The sequence below is a fragment of the Microcaecilia unicolor genome, chromosome 4, assembly GCF_901765095.1.
Source record: "Microcaecilia unicolor chromosome 4, aMicUni1.1, whole genome shotgun sequence".
NCBI classification, from domain to species: domain Eukaryota; kingdom Metazoa; phylum Chordata; class Amphibia; order Gymnophiona; family Siphonopidae; genus Microcaecilia; species Microcaecilia unicolor.
Window position 1 is genome coordinate 153,061,628 of NC_044034.1, and position 22,840 is coordinate 153,084,467.

Below are 22,840 nucleotides of genomic sequence, written 5' to 3' on the forward strand. Positions count from 1 at the left end.
GATGTTGGAGTAATCATGATTGTTGGGGAGGGCAGAGGGTGAAAGGCTGAATGTTTGTCTAGGGTTCCTAATATCCTTGGCAGCAGTTTACCACAGCAAAAAATGACAAATCTTTTTAAAGGCTTTGTTCTCTTAAAAGTACTTAAGAAAGAAAGAAAGAAAAAGCTACTCTGTGGGGGTTTATCTGCAAGGGCTCTCAGAAGGAGGAAGGGCTAAATCACTCACATGGTGCTGAGCGCAAGTCCATGCACTAGGCTCATAACTCTAGGAGGGACCCAAAAACACACCTTCAAGCTCAACTCAGTATAAAAGGACCAAACCTCAGGAGCAGATGGTCAAGGGACTTGACCGCAAGGATTGCAGAATGTGAACTGTGGTCTGGGGAATCATGCTCAAATATCACACCTACTACACCAGACCAGCTCTATACCATCTGCTCAAGGTAGATCTGGATGTCTTTGTATTCTCTACTTCCACCGGTAGGGATGAATAGGAAATCTCCTGTATCCAACTTAATGAACTCATCATGAGCTTGTATTTGGAAAGGTGAACAATCTGCAATCCCTGATTTCCCTGTGGCTTAAAATTATGCACCAAGGGACAAAGCCAGGAACTATTAAGACCATATCATCCCTGGATAGGAGCAAAGGTGCTAAGTTTCCTCCCCTAAAACAAAATAAAAGTTATGTATGGTGGTAGAGGGAGGTGCACTTAAGCCCCATTCCCAAAGTAGGGAGGCTGCTGGACTCCCACTTCATTTATAGCTAGTGAGATTGGGGGGGTGGGGGGAGGGGAACTGAAGTCAGATTTAGGGCTGCTAGGGTGAAGACTCAACTGCTAGACAAGCTTCCTTCCCTAGCCTGCCTCCATCCACTTTTTGCCACCTAAATTTAGTCCATTTTTAAAATGGACCAATTTAGGTGCCTCTCTCCTCTGAAAAGTGACCGCTACGTACAGTCAACTAAATAAAGGCTAAAGGAAACTCAGTAAAATCTGGATGATTTTTTTTTAATTTTATTTTCAGAATAAAACTGCAGAACAAAAAATGTGTTTTACAGAAACAAAGCCTTAACAAATATTGTGAGAAGTAATACAATTTAGAACCACACAAAATGAAATTATTTTTTTCTTTATGTTTGCAATTTTAGGGCTATAAGCCCAAAGATACATGCAATTGCCTCCATATTCTCCACACAGAAAGTGGGGGCTCTTGTGAACCAAGAACCACTGATGGAAGGTAAAATATATCTGGTACCAAATATAGGAGCATATGAAAACTGCTCATTCACCAACCAATTACCATTGTTTTGAATGGTTTTAGATATCTACAGTTTTCAAAATGTTTATATTATAGCAAGAAGCCCCCTTCTCTGTGGAATGCTCAAACATGAAAATGCTAGCAGGAAATATATTTCTTACTGGCAGCTGAGTAACATCTGTCATGGAAGTACAATTTTAGCACATAAAGCGGAATTCTGATTAGGCCTAACTGATTAATACAAAAGAACAAACAAAAAAAAGATAAGCAGCAGACACATCTGAACAAGCCCTTTGCTTACTGCCTCCCAGTCCCCAAACCTTATTGCATGCTAGTATTTGGAAGTTGTGTGATGTATCATCCAGGGACAGCATGTCCAAACAAGAGCCAAACTGTCAAGTCTTACACAGATGCACAGGTGGGTCTTTGAGCCAAAAGAATAGCTTTCCAGGACAAATTACACAGTACTCATGCACCATTCTACTAAACACTTGCATGAAGCAAAAATAGCATGATAAATAGAAGATCATTGGAAACACTATGGCACTATAATGGCTTGAAGGTGTCCCCCATTGAACTCTTATGATTTTTTTCAGTACCTTCTATTTCTCCAGTTTAGAAGCAAACTAACCAGACAACAGCTATTAGAGTGAGCAGGCCAAGTAGTGTCTTGTGGGCAGGTATGGCAATGGCTGTATTACACAGGTCATTGCCTTGGCAGCAATAGAAGGAAAAAGAGTTTCCAAATTCTTTCTGGAGTATTTCTACTTTGCAATTGTTGTGCTGTTCACACCGATACGTTTTTGATGTGCCTAAAGTGAAAGGGTAATAAAAAAAAATTAGTCATAGCATTAACTGAATCATCACCTTATTTATACCCAGAAGTAGCCGGACTAGCAGTTTGAGGAATCTCTAAATTCTGTATGTGGGCTCATACTCGCATCAGAGTGATAACCAGACCACCTAACACTTAAAAGTGGGGGAGGTGCCTAAAATAACAGAGCCCAGGAGGTGTTTGTTCTTTCCTTTGGCCTCTTTCAGGAAGGAAATCTAGGAGCATTTTTTAAATAACTTCCTACAGCATACCTAGGTTGGCTGCCACCCAGGGCAGCTTGCCGTAGCCCCCCCCTCCTCCGAAGCGCATCATCGTGACCACCTGGGGTGCAAGGCGCAATTGCGTGGCTGTTGGCTCCCCCGGTCCCCTGGAACAGGAAGTAACATCAGAGGGGGCAGAGGAGCCAATGAGGTTTGTTAGGTTGCTCAAGCGGAATTAGCCAACAGCCATGCAACTGCTCTGTGCACCCCCTTGCTGCCTGTACTCGGGGCGGACTGCTCCCACCGCCCTGCTAGAGTTTTGTAAGCTAGTGGTCATGTTCAACGCTCAGCTTGCTGGCAGACCATGTAAACAGACTGACCAGTGAAAGGATAGCAGAATATTCTAGGGAAGATTCAGGACTGGGGGTGAGTTTCAGATTACACAAAAATATACATACCCACAGTGATCCGGAGGCAAGAATAATCCCCTTTTGGGCATGTGTGGTTGGTAGTACAAACCTGTGTGGTTGACGTACAGACCAAACATTTCAGAGCATACCCTACAATGAAAAACAGAATGGCATTAACCTTACCCTGCTACATTTTATACAGACCAGACCACAGCCATCTGCCCAAACACATGATGTGCGTTCATACAGATAAGCCAAAGTCTCAGGCTTTAAGCACCCCCCCCCCCCAAACCTTTAAGGTAGTATTAAGAGACTGGATGGATCAGAGAACAGTCCATTCATGATAAAGCTTTTCATGTCTAAAACCACCAATTTAAATCCCAGCTAAGGTGACCTCTGTAAAATGAGAAGGTCTTCGCATAGTTCAGAAGACCACAGAAGCATTCATTCACTTTGTGACTTAAGTACAATGTTCTCAAAATAGCCAGCAATACTAGAGTGGATGGTGCCTGTCAGATCCAGCTACATAAGGAATTGCATTTCCATTAGGGCTTCTGTTTAATTAGAAACTTTGCTCCAGAGATTTAAAAAAAATGGCCAATGAAAATGACTGAAATGAACATTCCTGGAAACAAAAGACAAACATAAAAAAAATCTTCTGGCTGCCCAGCCCAAGATCATGATCTAATAGGTTGCTAGCTGCTGATAAATCCAGTTGAACCAGCAAGCACAACTACCTTTATCCAATAATAGCCTTAGTTTCTCCGCTATACTGATTAAAGCCATTCCTGTTCTGTGCTGGGTCCCGGTTATTAACAATGTAGTAATTTATACCTATCCAAATGATTCACCAATTGATTAGATACCACCTGTTCCATTAATTGTGCCAAAACCCTCCCACAAAAAAACAAGTAGTAACAGGTCTATAATTTTTACATACACCTTTATCTTCTATCTTTTGGGCAAATAATTTGTTTCAATGCCACTGCATACCTCAATCGTAGATCTTCATTGATAAAACTATCATCTTCTTAAATGTCCTCCCTTACCTCTTAAAAGGTGAGGAGGACATGGGACCAAGTTGTCAACTACCCTTACAAAATGTAATACATATTTGCCAATTTCCTGATATGAAACTTCTTTAAAACTCCGTTCAAAACAACAGTCTCTAATAATATTAATTCATCAGACTCACATAAATCCATCTGTACTGATCCAGAAATATCACTCAACATCTAACCCCTTTACAATTTTATCAACGCCTACATTTACTCTATTTCATTCCTCAGTGCATTTACCCTCAAAAAAGGATGCTAATTGTTCTTCAGTTATCATCGTGATCTGAGACATACAACAATTACTAGCAGAAAAGAGATAAAGGTTCGTTTCAGGTAACTAGTTAACAGTTACAACCCAATATAATAGTTCTTTCCTCCGTGTTTTATGATTTTGTAAGATAGTTTCCAGTTTTCTTTATCTACTGACACCTGAAAACCTCAATTTCCTTTCCAGTAGCTTTCACCCGTTCAATCAAAACACCATGGGTTGGGCTTTAGAAAAACAATCCAGAAAAACTAAAGGCATCCCATCTATACCATCTATTAGCCCTTCCTCTCCCTTACACATTCCATCTTATTTAAGCAAAATGTCTTAGGCCAATTCAATTGAAAACATAAGAGACAATGGTCAGTCCAGATAATCACGGTTGATTTATAAGATGAAATTGATATATCTTCTCTCCTTCTGCACACTATTATAAGACAGTACCCACTTGAACCTATTTCTAAAACTTCCATAGCAGATTTAAAAAAAAATATTAAATTTGAGGATCTTCCTTACAATTCATAATTGTTTTGTAATTAATAGAAACATACATTATTAATCAACTACTAAAAAAGCCCCTTTTCTGATGCAAATGAAACGGGGGCTAGCAAGGTTTTCTTCAGAGTGTGCATGTGGGAGTGTCCCTGCCCTCTGCCCTCTCTCCCTCCCTTCCCCCCTCCGTCCAGTCCTTCAGTGTTGTTTCCTGCTGTGCTGTGTTTGTGTTACAGAGAGAGTGCGGGGGGGGGGGGGGGGGGGGGGGCCTCTCTCCTATCCCCCCTCTGAGTCCTTCACTGTTACAGAGAGAGGGATTTCGTGCTGTGCTGTTTTCCTTCACTCATGGGGAAACCGGATATCTCTGGCGCTTCACACTTCCGGTTGGAGGCTTCATAGAACGTTGGGGTTGCCTTTTATATATATAGTGCTATCCTAAAGAGGAAAGCTAAAATTTCAACACCCTCAACTGCTTTAAATAACCGCTTTAAATATGGAGAACTTGATAAATTCTTTTAAAAATACTTTTAGTTTACCTTTTTAAATTGTATTTATTTTATTATATATCGCCTACAAGCCTGAACGCTACTGAAGCGGTGTACATTCAGGTACAGAAAGTATTTCTGTCCCTGGAGGATTTACAATCCGAGTTTGCACCGGAGGCAGTGATCACAAGGAGCTGCAGTAGGATTTGAACCGTGCATCCCCGATTCTCAGCCCACTGCTCTGACTCACTGGGTATGAATTAACTGAAGTCAGTCCATTGGTTACCTATCACACAATGAATAACTTATAAGCTGCTTCTTTTAATTTTTAAAAGATTAACTGCTGGGGAACCAGCCTCTCTCATCATTTAATGCCATTATCTTCCGTCTTGAGCCCTCAGATCTCTCAAAACAGATTGATTATATCTACTTTTCAAGAAATACTTCATGTTCATATTACAGATTCTATATTCACTGTTCAAGGCCCACAAATATGGAATCTACTGTCACCACAACTGTGATTATAGACGTCTCATACTCAATTTAAGGTGATCTAAAGACGATATTCCTTTTTAAAAGAGTGGAGGAGTGGCCTAGTGGATAGGGTGGTGGACTTTGGTCCTGAGGAACTGAGTTTGATTCCCACTTCAGGCAAGTCACTTAACCCTCCATTGCCCCAGGTACAACTAAGTACCTGTATACAATATGTAAGCCGCATTGAGCCTGCCATGAGTGGAAAAGCGTGGGGTACAAATGTAACAAAAAAAAAAAATAATAAATCTCCAGTTGACCTCAGGATTATATCTAACCACATAACCCCTGAAAGACACTAGTGCTACCCTCATGTGCCCCTCCCTATTTTTTTATTTATACCCCTCTTCCCTCACTATCTGTACAGTATGTCTCACTACTTCTTTCATTCTCTCTTTATTAGGATGTAAACTGCCTAGATGGTGCGTCCATAAGGCAGGAAAGAAAGTACTAGAACTTGAAACTTGTTATTAGCCAGGTTTCAGTAACAATATATCTGCTGACTTCTCTAAAATCTAACCAGGAATCAGGAAACCCTTATTTAATGATCAAACATTTAAGAACAGGCAATTCAAATTCTAAAAATCCTTTAATTGATCCCTTGTATAACAATAACTTTCTCTAGCCTTCTTATAACATCCTTTTCTTTTAATCTTCTTTCTACCCCATAATGGGGAAATAGGGGATACCAGCAAGATAGGAATAAGGAGTAAGTCAGGCAATCAATCTTATCAACCCTTTAGATATATCCCAACCACCCCATATCAATGGAATCATAGGAGCCAACTTTTCAAAATTATTAGGAGTGCTAAGCCCAGTGGAAATAACCCCTCCCTGGACACATACAAGGAATTTTCTCAATATTGGGGGTGCTCAAGCACCCACAGAGTCGGCTCCTATGAATGGAATTGAAAAGCCCACCTCATGAGCAGATATAATTTAAATAAAAATCATGGCAGTAAGCCTTTTCTTGTTTTCTTCTACTAGTATTGCCTCTGGTTAGCGCTGCGTACGTCTAGTAGCGTTATATAAATGATAAGTAGTAGTAATGATTATAGGCCCTGCCTGGATAATGCCCAGAAAGTCACCAATTACTTGGATATTTAGTGCTGCTGGCCAGACAGGAGTCAACAGTTAATTTTCAGACAGACATTGTCCAGCCTTTGGCCACCTGCATAAAAAAAAAATACTGACTGCATCTGACAGTATATTGACTGTAAATTAGCCATGCTTATCAGGCCAGGGCTGACTGTGGTCCTGCATATTCTATTCTATAATTTATAACCCATCTAACCCTAAAGGGTTGAAAAGATGTTTTGAAACAAGTAGTTGCAAAAATCACAAAAAGGCAGTATATCAAGTCCCATTCCCTTCTTGTGCAGTTAAAGTGGTAGCTTTAGGTTTGGGTGGGTGCAAGGGGAGGGTTAATGGATTGTCATCAAAATGTTAGTCACTTACTGTATTGTAAGCTGTGCATATTCCTTTGTTTTCTTTTGTGACTTTAATAAAATATAATTAAAGAAAAAGGCCTACAGTGACTACAATAGAAGGGGTATCTAAAATAAGAGGGTAGGAGACATTAAGAGGAAGCATGAAAAGGGAGAAAAAAAATGGGTAGGGAAAGAAACAATCACAAGAAGGAAGGGCCAAAGAAAGAAGTAACACGTTCTGTTTAGGGTTACTCAAGAGGAGGAAAAGCCAACTGGAACAGATACATCCTAGTAGCCTTCTTAACTTAGAAAAGTGAAGATACTTACATGTAGTAGGTATTCTCCGAAGGCAGCAAGCTTCATATTTTCACAAGTGGGCGACGCCGATCCGCAGTGCCCGGTCTGGCTTTTGCCATAGCAAAAAAAAAAAAAAAAAGAGCGCGCTTTGTGGAGCGCAAGCCACGCTCCACCACACATGCACAAGTGCATTCCCGCCCGTCGCGCAAATGCCGTCTCCTCAGTTTTATACTAAAGCAAAAAAATTAAAGTAAAAATAACCAAGGAGACCTTTTGTATTGATTGTTTTCCTTAAAATAATTTAATGTAAATAGCAGAATTTTTCTTTTACAAGTGATTTACTTGTGTAAATTGAAGTAATAATTATAAATAAATAATTAAAAACAAAAAACAAGGCGACAACTCCAAGAGCAGGTGGGAGAGACTCTGAGAATACGAAGCCTGCTGTTCTTGGAGGATACCTGCTACAGGCAAGTATCTTCACTTTCACCGAGGACAAGAAGCCTTCCATTTTCTCACACGTGGGGAATCCCTAGCATCCAGGCTCACCCAAAACAACAAACACTGGTCAACCGGGCCTTGCAACGACGAGGACATAACACAGATTAACCTGAAACTATATATACACAAGCTGAATGAGGGTGCAGCCTGGGCCTAGGGGGTGGAGTTGGATTCTAGACCCCAAACAGATTCTGCAACACTGACTGCCTGAACCAACTGTCACGACAGGTATCCTGCTCAAGTCAGTAGTGTGATGTGAATGTGTGGACTGAAGACCACGTCGCAGCCTTGCAAATTTCTTTAATGAAGGCTGACCTCAAGTGGCCTATCGACACAGCCATGGCTCCGACATTATGAGCTGTGACATGATCCTCCAAGGCCAGCCCAGCCTGGGCATAAGTGAAGGAAATGCAATCTGCCAGCCAAATTGAAATGGTGCGTTTCCTGATGGTGATCTCCATCCTGTTGGGATCAAAAGAAACAAAAAGCTGGCAGACTGTCTGTGGGGCCTTGTCCACTCCATGTAGTATGCCAATGCTCTCTTGCAATCCTAGGTGTGTAAGCTGGCAGAATGGGCATGAGGTTGGGGAAAGAATGTGGCAAGACAAATCGACTGATTCAGATGAAGCTCTGACACCACCTTCGGCAGGAACTTAGGGTGCGTGCAGAGGACTACTCTGTTATGATGAAACTTAATATAAGGTGCATCCACTATTAAGGCCTGAAGCTCACTGACCCTACGAGTTGAAGTAATAGCCACCAAGAAAATGACCTTCCAGGTGGCTTAAAAGGAGGTTTCACCAGCTAGGTGAGAAAGATGTTGATATCCCATGACACTGGTGGAGGTTTGAGAGGGAGCTTTGACAAAAGCAAACCTCTCATGAAGCGAACAACTAAAGGCTGTCCAGAGATGGGCTTAACCTTCTACACGTTGATGACAAGCACTAATTGCACTAAGGTGAACCCTTACGGAGTTGGTCTTGAGACAAAACTCTGACAAATGTAGAAGGTATTCAAGCAGGGTCTGTGTAGGACAAGTAAGGGGATCTAGGGCCTTGCTCTCACACCAGATGGCAAACCTCCTCCATTTAAAAAAGAGTAACACCTCTTAGTGGAATCTATCCTGGAAGCCAGCAAGATTCACGAGACACCCTCTGAAAGATCCAAAGAAGTGAATTCTAGGCTCTCAATATCCAAGCTGTGAGAGCCAGAAACTGAAGATTGGGATGTAGTAGTGACCCTTCGTTCTGTGTGATGAGGGTTGGAAAACACTCCAATCTCCATGGTTCTTTGGAGGATAATTCCAGAAGAAGATGGAACCATATCTGCTACGGCCTGTACGGAACAATCAGAATCATGGTGTTAAAGATCAAAATTGGGGGGTGGTATTTTTAATTGGAATATAGGTATTTTCTGTAGCTTGACTTGTTTTTTTAGTTAGCCAGAGTAACTAGGCCCGAGGTTTCTCAAAGTGGAAAGAACCAGACTGGTTGTTTATTTAAATTTGGAACGAGTACACGGTTCTGAGAAATATGACATTTTTGTCAGACTGACCCTTTCTGATGTGGGAGGCGCCCATGCATGTATGCTTCTGAAATATATCAGGAGAAATTTTGGGCAACATCTCATGGGGAGGTAAACAAGTTGTTTTTTTCATAGCTTGTGCAAGGAAAATTCCAGAACTGACCTACGGAGAAAGGAAAAAAAATACAGAAGACAGATGAAATGATGGCGAGATGATCAGAGACACTGCATGGAAGTGAACTGGAGTAGTTACAGAAGAGGAGGAGGGGAGGTAAAGCAAGGTATGGCAAGGTAGCTGGAAGCCTGACTACAGAAAAGAGTGTCCAGCCTCGAGAAGAGAGATTTGCTCTCTTTCACAGAAAGAGTCCTGAAAGGTTTCCTAGCATGTGAAGAAGGGAGATGCTGTGCCCTTGAAAACCCCTAAGAATTGGGTTGACCCAGTAGTCTTTCTTGACTGATAAGCTACCTCACCTGAGCCTTCACCCTGTAGCTCCAACATTGCCCAATATTTTGTTTCTCCACCGTGTGCTAAGAGCAAACTGTCAGTTCATGTCAGTTTGAGCACAGAGAGAACTTATCTGAAGGAGACTGAGAACAAACAGCATCCAGCTGTTTTTTTTTTCATTCCACTTGTGACAACCCAGAGGGGAGGGGTTGATTTAGTGAGAAGAGTGAGTGAGACCAGAAGCTTACTTCAGCTACGGAATAATCTTGCTGACGTGATCTGTGTTGATGGAAGGGAACAATGAGAGAAGAGGAAAAGTGAAAACGTTTGTGAGTATATGTATTTACTGCACATATTAGGAATATCTTCTTCCCCTAGTGGAATGGGTTCGACCGCATGGGCCTTTAGAAGGGCAGAGAGCTCCTCTGCAAGTACCTGCCTGTGCTGAAAGCTGAATGAATGACTACTACTGCTACTACTTAACATTTCTAAAGCGCTACTAGGGTTACGCAGCGCTGTACAGTTTAACAAAGAAGGACGAGCACTCGGTGGGCAATTTGGAGGTTTGAGATGCTAATTGAGGGCGTATCTGAGATGGATTATTTGAAGAACCCACCAGTCAGAGGTTATAAGAGGCCACCTTTGGTGAAAAAAAATTTAGCCTCCCCCCAACTGGCAAGTCACCCAGGATGGACACTTTTACTCTGGCTATGCTCTGCTGGAGCCAGTCAAAAACTCGACCCTTTCTTTGACTGGGAAGCAGCAGGGGCCTTAGGCACACGCTGTTGAAATGAACAAGCGCGCTGGGGTTGAGCCTCAGTAGGCTGGCGAGCCGAAGGAGTGTATCTATGCCTAGAGTAGTAGTAGGGACTGCTCCTTGGTTTGCCAAAAAAACCTTCCTAGATGAGGAGGTGGATGCAGAAGGCACTCAGCAGGAAAGAGAAGAGATTCTATTAGTATGCTTCTTGATTTGGTCAGCGACCTCCTCAACCTTCTCTCCAAAAAGGTTAACCCCCCAGCAAGCAGCATCCGCGAACCGCCGTTGAAGTGTCGTAAATGCCCCTGGCCAAGAACTTTCAACATGCCTTCTGCTGCTTGACCAACTGGCAAAAAGGCTCGGACTGCTCTGAAGGAAGTACATCCACCAAGCCCGACAGCTGTCGCACCAAGTTTCGCAAGTACTTGCTCGTGAAGAGCTGGTAGAATTGTATACAGATGAGAATTGAAGCCTGGTACATCTTCCTCCCAGAAGAATCCAGTGTTCTAACTTCTCTGCCTGGGGGCGCCGAGGCTTAGTCCCTTAGTACTCCTGGCTCTTTTGAGAGCAGACTCAACCACCATGGAATTGTGAGGTAACTGAGGCCTAACAAAACAAGGTTCACTGTGGATCAGATACTGGGTGCAGGACATGAACCGACAGAGGGGACCTCCCAGTTCCTTGAGTACCTCGTGAAGAGGGGCAATCACATTCTCCTTAGGAGGAGATGTGTAGTCTAGGACCTCGAGCACCTTTTACCCTGGGCTCATCCTCCACCATCAAAGGAAATGGAAAGACATCAGCCATTTCCTTAACAAAAGATGGAAATGAAAGGCTCTCCGGCAGAGACTGTCTCCTTTCAGGTGGAGGGGAAGGTTCAGAGGGGTTCCCATAAGACTTTTCTGAGAAGTATCTGGGACCCTCCTCTGAATCCCCATGAGCACTCCTCCTCAGTGTCTGACAGTATCTCCCTATGGGATTGCCGGAGACGAACCTGCCTCGATGCCGAGGAACCATGCCCTTGAGAACAGCGTCGAGAAGTCGGCTCCCATCTCAACTCCAGCGAAGCTTTCTCCACTGACGTCAAGGGGGTACCGGCTTGGGTGGCAGTCGACAGTGATGGAGGCCGTGCCGAGGGCCAGGTGGGGCCACAACTGGAAGTATGGCAGGCGCAAGCACCCCCCAATAACGATGCATGAGGCCATCCAACAAGGCCCAGATGTGCTCTTCGACGGCCGAAAAACTGGGAATAGCTGGGGTGCCAGTTGAGGCACAGGTTGCAGAACCGCTGGGGTCAACACGGGAGCAGGAACTCGGCTGCTTGGAGACAGGCACATCAGCACCTCCAGTATAGAGGGACAGCGATCCTCCCAGAGCAGATGCTTCTCGGGTGCTGAATCCTCTACGCCCCGGAGCTTCCAGCACCGTGTGTTGAGGGTGACCGATGACGATGCTTCTTGGCCTTTACCCAAAGCGACCGCACCTCGAATATTGTGTTCAATTCTGGTCACCGCATCTCAAAAAAGATATAGTGGAATTAGAAAAGGTGCAGAGAAGGGCGACAAAAATGATAAAGGGGATGGGACGACTTCCCTATAAGGAAAGGCTAAAGCGGCTAGAGCTCTTCAGCTTGGAGAAAAGGTGGTTGAGGGGAGATATGATAGAGATCTATAAAATAATGAGTGGAGTTGGAATGGGTAGATGTGAAGCGTCTGTTCACGTTTTCCAAAAATACTAGGACTAGGGTGCATGCGATGAAGCTACAATGTAGTAAATTTAAAACAAATCGGAGAAAAATTTTCTTCACTTAACGAGTAATTAAACTCTGGAATTCATTGCCACAGAATGTGGTAAAGGCGGTTAGCTTAGCAGAGTTTTAAAAAGGTTTGGACGGCTTCCTAAAGGAAAAGTCCATAGACCGTTATTAAATGGACTTGGGGAAAATCCACTATTTCTGGGATAAGAAGTATAAAATGTTTTGTACATTTTTGGGATCTTGCCGGGTATTTGTGACCTGGATTGGCCACTGTTGGAAACAGGATGCTGGGCTCGATGGACCTTTGGTCTTTCCCAGTATGGCAATACTATGTACTTATATGTACTTATGTACCAAGACTCCTCAGTGCCACCGTCAAATCCTCACATCGCCTCGGGGTCGGGTCCAACGATCGAGATAGGTGGAGACCCACTTGACACCTCACTGCTCACAGTGTCAAAGGGTCTAGAAGCAGCCATGCTTACCGACGCTCCTGATACCAGTGCAATGCTCAACGTCGAGGAACAGACTTGGCTACAAAAATCTTCTCTCGTTAAGCCTCTAGGGAAACCTGGGTCCTCTTCTTCATACGAAGACAGAGAACACAGTTAGTAGAGCTATGGTCGGGTCCAAGACACAAAGGGTGTCCTTTCCCAAGATAGTCCGATTGCACCAGGGACAGCGCTTGAAGCCACTGGGAATCTTTGTTAACATGGACGGAAAAGCTTTGGCGGCTAAATTAAACAACTCGATGGTGCCTGAAAAAGGGGCAAGGCCCGAAAAAAAAAAAAGAAAGGGAGACCCAACCGGAAGTCAGGGCCTAAAAACGGCCCCATGATTCAGAAAATAAAGAAAACAAACCTGTGCAAAATAAAACTAAGAAAAAATAAAGGATGGGTTTGTAAGGCCCAATTAAAGGAGCAACAAGAGAAGCAGAAAAAAAAAAGGACCAAAAGGCACGAAAAGCTCTCAAAAAAACTGGGCGAGAGGACAAAAAGAAAAAACAACCCCCCCCCTCCCACGCACTTTCTCCTCACGTGGGAAAAAAAAAAAAGTGGACTGAGGAGACCGCTTTCGCACAATGGGAAGGAAGGCACTTATGCATGCATAGTGGAGCACAACTTGCACTCCACAAAGCTCTTTTTTGCTATGAGAAAAGCCGGACCGGGCAATGCAGATCGGTGTCACCCACTCGTGAGAAGCTAGAAGCCTGCTTGTCCTCGGAGAAAAGAGGTTTGAGACTGTACATCAATTGGAAGAGAATGCCAGAGATGTGGATGCAGATAAGAAAAAACTGAATCAAGTGTTATGTCATGGCAAATGTGGGCTGGAGAGGGGAGAGTTGGGGTACTGGGTCCCCACAGCTAGTGGCAACCCTGGTAGGGCACAGGCAGTGGCGCACCAAGAGCGAGGCGGTGGTGGCGGTCCGCTCCGAGTGCACGCTGCTGGAGGGGTGCAGAAAGCAGCCGCATGGCTGTCGACTCCACTGGTTCCCTGCTCTCTCTGCCCTGGAACAGATTACTTCCTGTTGCACCCCGAGGGGGGGGGGGGTGATACGCCCCGGGTGGCAGCTGACCAAGGATTGCCACTGGGCAGAGGGTATAGAAAAATAAAGAAATGCATGCACCCAGCATTCTTTCTGTAAAAAACCGTCCTTAGATTACTCCTATGCTTACACCTGCTTTCATGAAATTTTGATTTCAAATATGGGATTCCAACCAATTAACTGTGGGTTTAGTAAACAAGAAGCTCTAATCCCCCCCTCAACACATGTGCAACTAATCCAGAATCCCTCATTAACCTTTGTTTAAAGCCCAAACACATTAAGCCAGGGGTTCTCAACCCAGTCTTCAGGACACATCTAGCCAGTCAGGTTTTCAGGATATCCACAATGAATATGCAACTTTATCAAATGAATATTCATTCATTGTGGACATCCTGAAAACCTGATGCTTCATTGTGTTCCAAGGACTGGGTTGAGAACCTCAGCATTAAGCTGATATAGCAAAAGCTTATTGTTTCTTCGCAATATTGAAAAAAGTGATCTAATCAGTAAGAGTGTTACCCATTTACCAGGCTTTCACCGAGAGGTGGTGGACACCTGAAATAAGTTTCCAAAACAGTGGAAAACTCAAGCATACATGGAATAAAGACCTTACTACCAGAAGAATGGAGGTGATGACCACTGATAAGGAGGCCCAAACATGGGAAGCCTGATCCTTCCGTTGTTATCTCTTTCTAGGACAATCTGTCAAGACTTTGTGGTTTTTAGATGTCTTCAAAATATTAGACGCACAGTTCCAAAATTTCTTAAAGTTTGAGAAGGGGGGGGGGGGGGTGTTTCAAGATGGCGGCACACCGTGATCTCGGCTGAGACATCTCGAGGGAGGCTGTGAATTTGACTAGAGATTACTGCTATACTATGCCACATACGAAGCGCAAAGAAGCGGTCAAGACCGGGGCCTCGTCAGTCCGGACCTCCTCCCCTTCACAGCCGACAATCGAGAGGTTCGCCGTGAGAACTCCAGATTTACCTACCGGGAGCCGCCCTGCTGTCTCTTTGCTAGGAGAGCTACGAGACTTGGGGCTTGATGTTACCCTTTCGACCCGGGAACCCAATGTACTGCCTCTGCCTGAATGTCCTATCTCTCCTATTGGGACGCCCGAAACGAAAGTCGTCGAAGGGGTCTCCCAAGCAAGAGGCCAGGAAGGGAACAGAACTGAAGGAAGTTTGAAGTTGCTTCAAACACACAGAGTACCTCTGGTAAGACCTCACAGAGAGCATATGGGATGCTCTTCAACAATTTGATACTAAGATTACAGACTCAGTGGAAGGAATGGCAGCACTCATGAGTACTGTGGATAATCTCTCTAAATCTTTAGAAACAATTAAAACTGATTCAAAAAATCAAATGGTTCAGCTCAAAACTGAAGTTGTAAAAATTCAAGGAACTTCTAATACGATAATAAAAGACAATCTTGGGATTCATAGGAAGTTGGAACAACTGGAAAATTATAATCGCAGATTGAATTTGCATTTTTTTTAAAATTTTCCACAAGCTATGGGGATTTCTCCTCTAGAAGCCTTAATACCTGACTGAAGTTTTGAAATATTCCCCTGATCTTATACCTCCAATAAATCGTATTTACTATATTCCACTAAAAAAGAGAAGTGATTCAGAAATGGATATAGAGTCACAAAGAGGAAAAAAAATTAATGGACAAAACTTGAATGTAACGGAACTTTTAGAGTCCTCATTAAATGAGGAATCTGAAAGAACTACCTTAATTGTGTCCTTTATATTTCAACAGGATTTAGATGCAAACGATTATTCTTTAGGAATGCACAGTCCCTATTTTATGGGGCGAAGGTCTGGATGTACTCAGATGTTGCCAAACAGACGCAGGAAAGAAGACGGGCATTTTTAGCCATAAGAAAGGAGACCCTAGAAATAGGTGCCTCCTTTTACCTGAATTAGCCTTGTAAATGTGTAATAAAATACCTAGGGCTTAAATATATCTTCTTCAACCCTGAGCAGTTGAGAACATTTGTAGATTCACAGAAATTATCTGTAACTTAGTATCTAACATTGGGTTGATTTAATTTGAATTCTGGATAGGCGTGTAAAGGCTATATACATGCACTTTAAAGTTTTCTTTCTCCTGGAATATTAAGTAACTCCCCCCTCATAAATTTGTGGTCTAAAGAAGAATTTGTATAAATTTTGGTAGTATTTCTCCGCAGCGATTATGCTTATCTGTATTTCTTTACAAATGTTAACACTTGGATGTAATGTATTAAAAATGTATAAATAAATAAAAAATGTTTCAGACAGGATTCAAATGTCAAGCCTAGTAAGTCCACTGTAATACAGTTACCCTAAGGCAATTCTATGTTGAAGGGTCTTCGAAGCTATATTATGGCAGTAGGGCTGTCCTTGGAGGAAAACATTGGTCATTTCTAATGCCAACCACCACCAAACCAGGGCTTTTTTTGTACTGGCACCTTTTTCCCCCCGGCAAGTCCTGCACCTTTCCTTCACTCCTCTACTTACTGTTTTTCGAGGACTCCGCAGCGTGAATGGTGCAGGCAGCGATTGAGAGAGGCTGGCAGCGTCGGAGCTTCTCTCTGCTTGTCCCACCTACTTTGTTTCAATTTCCTCTTTCCGCATAGGCGGGACTCACAGAAGGAAACTCCGACGCTGCCAGCCTCTCTCAATCGCTGCACCGTTCGCGTTGCCGAGTCCGACGCTGGCAGCCTTTCTATTGCTTCACTGGCAGGCAGTGGAGAAGGAGGACGGGCTCGGAGAAAGGAGAATCGCTGGACATGGATGGCACGGGAGGGCAGGGGAAGGAAGAGACATACTGGACATGGATGGGAGGGGAGGTCAGGAAGAGAGATTCGCTGGACATGGATGAGAAGGGAGGGAAGGGGACAGAGGAGAATCACTGGACATGGATGGCAGGGGAAAGAGGAAAGATACACACATGGATGGGAAGGCAGGGAAGAGAGAAGAAATGCTGGAAATGAGAGCAGACGATAGAGGAGAATTGCTGGACATAGATGGATGGAGGGGTTGGCGGGGAGAGAGGAGAAATGCTAGACTTGGATGGAGGAGAGGGGAGAGAGAATTATTGCTTTATATGGATACAGGGGAGGGAAGAGAGGAGAAGTGCTGGACATGGATGGAGGGAAGGAGAGAGGAGAAGTGCTGGACATGGATGGAGGGGAGGAAAAAAAAAGAAGAAGATGCACATGGATGGAGATGAGGGAAATGGAAGAGAAGAGAAAAATTGCACATGGATGGAGAAAATAGGCAAAAGCTGGATCCACGTTATACCTCCTCCAGTCAATTCCACGGAGGAGGACCCAGCTTTTACTTATGGATGTATGGCAAGAAATGAAGAAGAAAGGAGGAAAGTAAAGAAATAAATGGAAAAGAAGCCCTGGAAATGGAGTTAAGGGAACAGATAGACAGCAGCAGAATCAGAGACTGGGACCAATATGGAAAGAAAAACAAAGTCACCAGACAACAAAGGTAGAAAAAAAAACTTTATTTTCATTTTAGTGTTTGGAATATGTCCAATTTGAGAATTTACATCTGCTGTCTTATTTTCCACTGGGTATACTGGAGTAGTAACAGCTTACAGAAATTATTTATAATGAAAAAATCACAATTTTTTTCTCCTATACTAGTATAATATTTTCAATGATGTCTGTTTATATGTGGCATGTCTGGAATAAGGGGTGTGGCTATAATAGAGGTGGAGCCATGTGGTGACCCCACCCATAATGAATACCGGCACCTTTTTTTCCACAAAAGAAAAACACTAACCAAAACATTCCCATTTGCATGTACTAGCTGGGTAGAGAATGAAATTTAAGTGTTAACACATAAAGATGTTTGGGTTTTTTTCCTGTTAGTGATATTTAAGGATGTATTATGAAAATGATAGGACCCCCCCCCCCCCCAGCTCAGAAGGGAATATCAAGAGTTAAGCATTAAAAATATGAAATTGAGATAATTTTAAGACAGAGCAGGACAGGTGCATTTAACCTAGTTACAGTTTGCTGACACTTGCTGAACTAACAGTTTCAGCAAGCTTAAGTAATGAATGTTTTGTTCAGATGCTGGGAAGTGTCACTGAGAACATGCATATTTGGAAGGGAATTGGGAAGTGAAAGCAAAATATGCAGTTGTCTAAGCAGGCAGATGTAATATGGAATAATGTATGTTAGTTCCGTATTACTATAAATGTTAATGATCTTTACTGGAAGGATAACAATCTTTACCAAAATAGCTAGCAGCTGTCTGATCTTTGCTCTCTAGAATGCTGATAGAAGTTGAATATAATCTTCAACTAATGAGCATCTATATCTTGTACCATCTATACCATGTATATTATATACCTGCTGACTCTGACCTCATGACTTAAGGCATTACTTTAGTTAATAAAATGGAGCAGAGAGCCCGAAGGAGTTGACAGTTTTGGGTGCACTGCCTGATTGTAGGTGTGACCCTCCTCTCTCTCCCAAAGGCCTTTGATCTATATATTTTTTTATTTATTAGTGTGGGGGGGGGGGGGGATTTCTTTCACTTGGACTCCTAGAGTTGAGAATAAAGAGCCAGGTATGTACCTGTTCCGGTAGGGGTCCTGGGCAATCATTAGGGCATCCTAGTATGCGGAACAGACAGAAGTCCACAAGCTTCCTCAAGTCTTTTCTACCAATCTATCCCCCTCCCCCCACCTCCCTTTTCAGAATGTTTAGGCACTGATTTCCAGGCACACACATATATCTTTCTGGAGGCATGACAAAGACCCCTCAGGATACTCACCAGAGCTGCAAAACACCAGAAACAGAAAGAACAGACTCAGCAGGACACAATTCCACTTATTGCCACTCATGTTTCCCTCCTGAATGAACTAAAGGAAAAAGAAAGAAGGTTATTGCTTTGACTTTAGCTTCAGTTTTAGAATATATTAAATGGGTTTCAGCCAGTTACATGTGGCCTCCTTTGGCCACTGTCTGGAAACAGGATATTGGGCTAGATGGACCGTTGGTCTGACCCAGTATGGCTACTCTTATGTTCTTATGACTGCATCGTTACTGAGCCCAGTTTCATGTGAACATTATCATCACATAAGGGTCATTCCATGCCAAGTGGTCTAAAATTTAAAAAAGTTCCCACCATCATGTTCTCTAATTTTGTTCAAATTTTATCTGTTGCACGAGTCAGGTGTTAAATGAAGTTTCCCAAAATTTGAGGTCTCTAACTGCAATAGTTGCAGATCTAGACCCCCTTTTCTGAAAGGTTGTCAGTCCATGAGCGCATGACATTTACCAAAATGCCATTTTGGGGGTCTAATAAAATCCAAATACATTTATAAGAATGGCTAAAAAATTCAAATCCTGTACAGTTTTTGATGCTAATTCCGATGAAATACATTTTAACATTATGGATGCAAAATTCAGTCAAACAAGTTGACTCAAAGTGTGCATCAAAATTGGTCGTGACTCATCGGAACATATTTGGACCAATATTCAGACCGCAACAACTTCCATGCAAACAAAGATACGGACTTGAAATTTTGAACAAGCATTATGCTTGTGCTGGACATAATACTGCCAGATTTGCAACTAACCAGCATCTATAACCACCCTGCAGGATCTCTTCAAAGTTGGCACCGTCAGCGCAAATGGTAAAATGTACTAAAGTTCAAAGCCAATTATTTAAAAAAAAGAGCCTGCCTGAATCAGCTTGTGAACAGTATCGTCTGAAAGAGAAAATTGTGCTCTACAACATTGATATGCTTTTGTTTTGCAATGCCACCATTAAGTAGCTATTTACTCAGGTCAAAGTATGTTATATTTTGTGTGCGCGATGTATTGCGTTGGTCAATGATGGCTGAGCCATTACTGGTTATCACAATGAAACCAGCATCCCCATCGCCATAGGGGCTACGCCCGATAGCCATGCAGTAACAGCCACGGGTGGGTATCTTTACTGCAGGATCCCAAGCCTGATTGTGGGTTTCTTTACTGTAGGATCTGTTTGTGCCTTTTCGTGCTGCCTCCAGAGTCTCTAATCACGGTCAGCACTACTTACACAATACAATTCCTCTCAATCGATATCTTAAGAGCTGGACAGCGGATAAAACTTATTTAGACTGAAACAAAGAAAAAAGGACCAGAGAAGCGCTTCTCGGGGTTAACACTGGTTTATTTAATTATCCAGAGATTAGGATAAAAAAATTAAGAAGATAGTCATAGAAATAGTCTAGGATATGACAGAAATAAGAACATATTATAAAAATAGAAATCACAAATGAAAAGTTGGCCAGGGCAGACTCCCAGTTCTCTGGCATGAGACAGGAGCACTGCATACTGACCTCCCTCCTATCTGGCAGAGAGATATTATATAGGATTTCTTTTCCCTTTCAATACCAGAGGAGCACAAGAAGGGGGAAGGGTTTCTTCTTGCCCCCTTAATTAGCATCCCATAGTCAGGCAGGATCTCCTGACAATAAAGACATATATAGCATCTGTTTCTATTTCCTTTTGAAGATGCATTTGGTCTGCTGTCCAAGTGTCTTGGACATACATTTCTCAAACCTTTAATTAGTATTTTCTCCTATTCTGAAAGAGGAGACAAAAGTTAATTATTGCTTCCAGTTGCTATAGAGGTGTTAGGTTTCTCTTGTCAATAGAACTATTGCTTTTGACTCCAGGGACCAGGGAGATAGTGTTTGAATTGTTCTAGGCAGAGAAGGAAATAAGGTGTTACCTGATTCATGGTTGTAAAAGGGTAATTCTGTCCTGGATAGTAGCCTTACTTCCAAGCCTGGCCATATTCAAAGGGAGAGATTCTCCCCCTTCTGTAATAATGTTTTCTTATCCAGTCCTTATTACAGGATTTCTATCTCTCTCTCCTCTGTCAACCCTGCCCCCTACACCTGGAACTTCCTTTGATCTGCATCCTGAAAGTCTCTCAAAGGCTAATACGCACATTCATGTGAACAGCAAATGGACAACAAATGGCAGGAGCTCATTGTCTTTCACTTGCTTGGTCAGAGGAAGGTGGGGGAAAGAGGTGGGGGGTACTTGCTCCACCTGGCCTGCTTAATATCATTGTAATTTACAGAAAAAAAGAGAAATTTCCACTTCTCATCCTCTGTACATTAATTCTTAGATATTAGATACTTAGCAGCACTGAAACTGCTTGGTTCAGGCCTTCATAAGTACAAAGTACACCTCTGGGATCCAGCAAGTATCGCATCTTACCGGCCAATAAAATGAAGTAGCGGGACCATGAGGATGCATAAAGCTTATGAAAGCATCTTTCTGTTCAACTGACGTTTCACAAACGTTTCCAATCCACCATAAATGCAAGCAACATACTGCCCAGGCTGAAGATTTGTGACTTTATCTATTTGTTCAGCATCACTAATTTATTAGCTGGAATATTCACCTGAGATGGCACGACCAAACTGATAACAGCGCACAATAAACGATTGGACAATCAACAAATAAAATACGAATGAATAAATAATTACTTTTAAGCGACTATTAATACTCAATTTCCTAGAAATGAAGAAAAATTAGCGCATCAAGCGTACTAAATATAACATACTTTGACCTGCGTAAATGGCTACTTAATGGTGGCATTGCAAAACAAAAACATATCAGTGTTGTAGAGCACAATTTTCTCTTTCAGATGATACTGTTCACAAACTGATTCAGGCAGACTCTTTTTTAATAATTGACTTTGAACTTTGGTACATTTTACCATTTGCGCTGACAGTACCAACTTTGAAGAGATCCTGCAGGGCAGTTATATAGATGCTGGTTAATTGCAAATCTGGCAGTATTATGTCCAGCACAAGCATAATGCTTGTTCAAAATTTCAAGTCCGTATCTTTGTTTGCATGGAAGTTGTTACGGTCTGAATATTGGTCCAAATATGTTCCGATGAGTCACGACCAATTTTGATGCACACTTTGAGTCAACTTGTTTGACTGGATTTTCCATCCATAATGTTAAAATGTATTTCATCGAAATTAGCATCAAAAACTGTACAGGATTTGAATTTTTTAGCCATTCTTATAAATGTGTTTGGATTTTATTAGACCCCCAAAATGGCATTTTGGTAAATGTCGCACGCTCATGGACTGACAACCTTTCAGAAAAAGGGGTCTAGATCTGCAACTATTGCAGTTAGAGACCTCAAATTTTGGGAAACTTCGTTTAACACCTGACTCGCGCAACAGATAAAATTTGAACAAAATTGGAGACATGATGGTGGGAAGGTTTAGACCACTTGGCATGGAATGACCCATAATGTTGTTTCTGACCTGTAGAGAGGTGTGGTGTAGAGAAGGGAAAGGGCAAGACAGTGCATTGTTTTACTCTCAGCTCTTCCAACAATTCCTTCTCAATTGTATCATCTAACTATGACTATTTGCTTCCTCTTTCTGAAGATGGCTGGGTGACTCATTTGTACTTCTTAAGATGCAAATGTGTAACATGCACATACTAATCTTCTGTATTAGACAATCCTGCAGTTGTGTGATGCTCCGTTGCCATCAGGACAGATCTGACTTTTTTTGCATGGCTAAATCTCACAAAATACAATACAATTAATAATCTCTGGTTGAAAAAAAGGTCCAACCTGTCGCGTCTCTCGCGCTTGCCGCGCTCTCGAGGACCTTGGCATGCCTTCAGGCTTCTTCCCCGGGAGCGCGGGGTTTGTGAGTCCATAGGCCACTACCGTGGAGCGGCAGTGGCAGGCAAAATCACCTTCCAGGTAGAGAGGAAACAAGATTGGACCGGAACTCCAGGACAGAAATGGATCTGGAACTAGCCCCTGGGTTGGCATCCAACACGGAGCCGGGATAGGAACCCGGACTGGCCTCAACCCCTTGACTGGAACTGGATTCAGGAGCCTGACTGGCACGGGAACTCAGCAGAAGGTCAGCCTCCTGACGGACACTGGAACTTAGGACGACCTCAACATCTTGGTCGGAACTGGAACTAGGAAGAGATTCAGCTGCAAGGCTGGACGCACCCCTCTGCCCGGACTGGGACGTCTCTCT

At 42.9% G+C, this 22,840-nt stretch overlaps 1 protein-coding gene across 1 annotated transcript in view; it reads right to left on the bottom strand.

Annotated features, from left to right (window-relative positions):
• Nucleotides 1–1,010: 1,010 nt before the first annotated feature.
• Nucleotides 1,011–22,840, bottom strand: part of LOC115468777 (CD59 glycoprotein-like) — a 30,537-nt gene continuing 8,707 nt past the window's right edge. The window contains exons 2-4 of the mRNA XM_030200756.1: nt 18,583–18,670; nt 2,752–2,853; nt 1,011–2,070 (exon numbers count right to left, since the gene is read on the bottom strand). Coding sequence (XP_030056616.1) covers nt 1,874–2,070; nt 2,752–2,853; nt 18,583–18,652 — 369 coding nt within the window. The 5' untranslated portion in view covers nt 18,653–18,670 and the 3' untranslated portion in view covers nt 1,011–1,873. The remainder of the gene's footprint in view (nt 2,071–2,751; nt 2,854–18,582; nt 18,671–22,840) is intronic.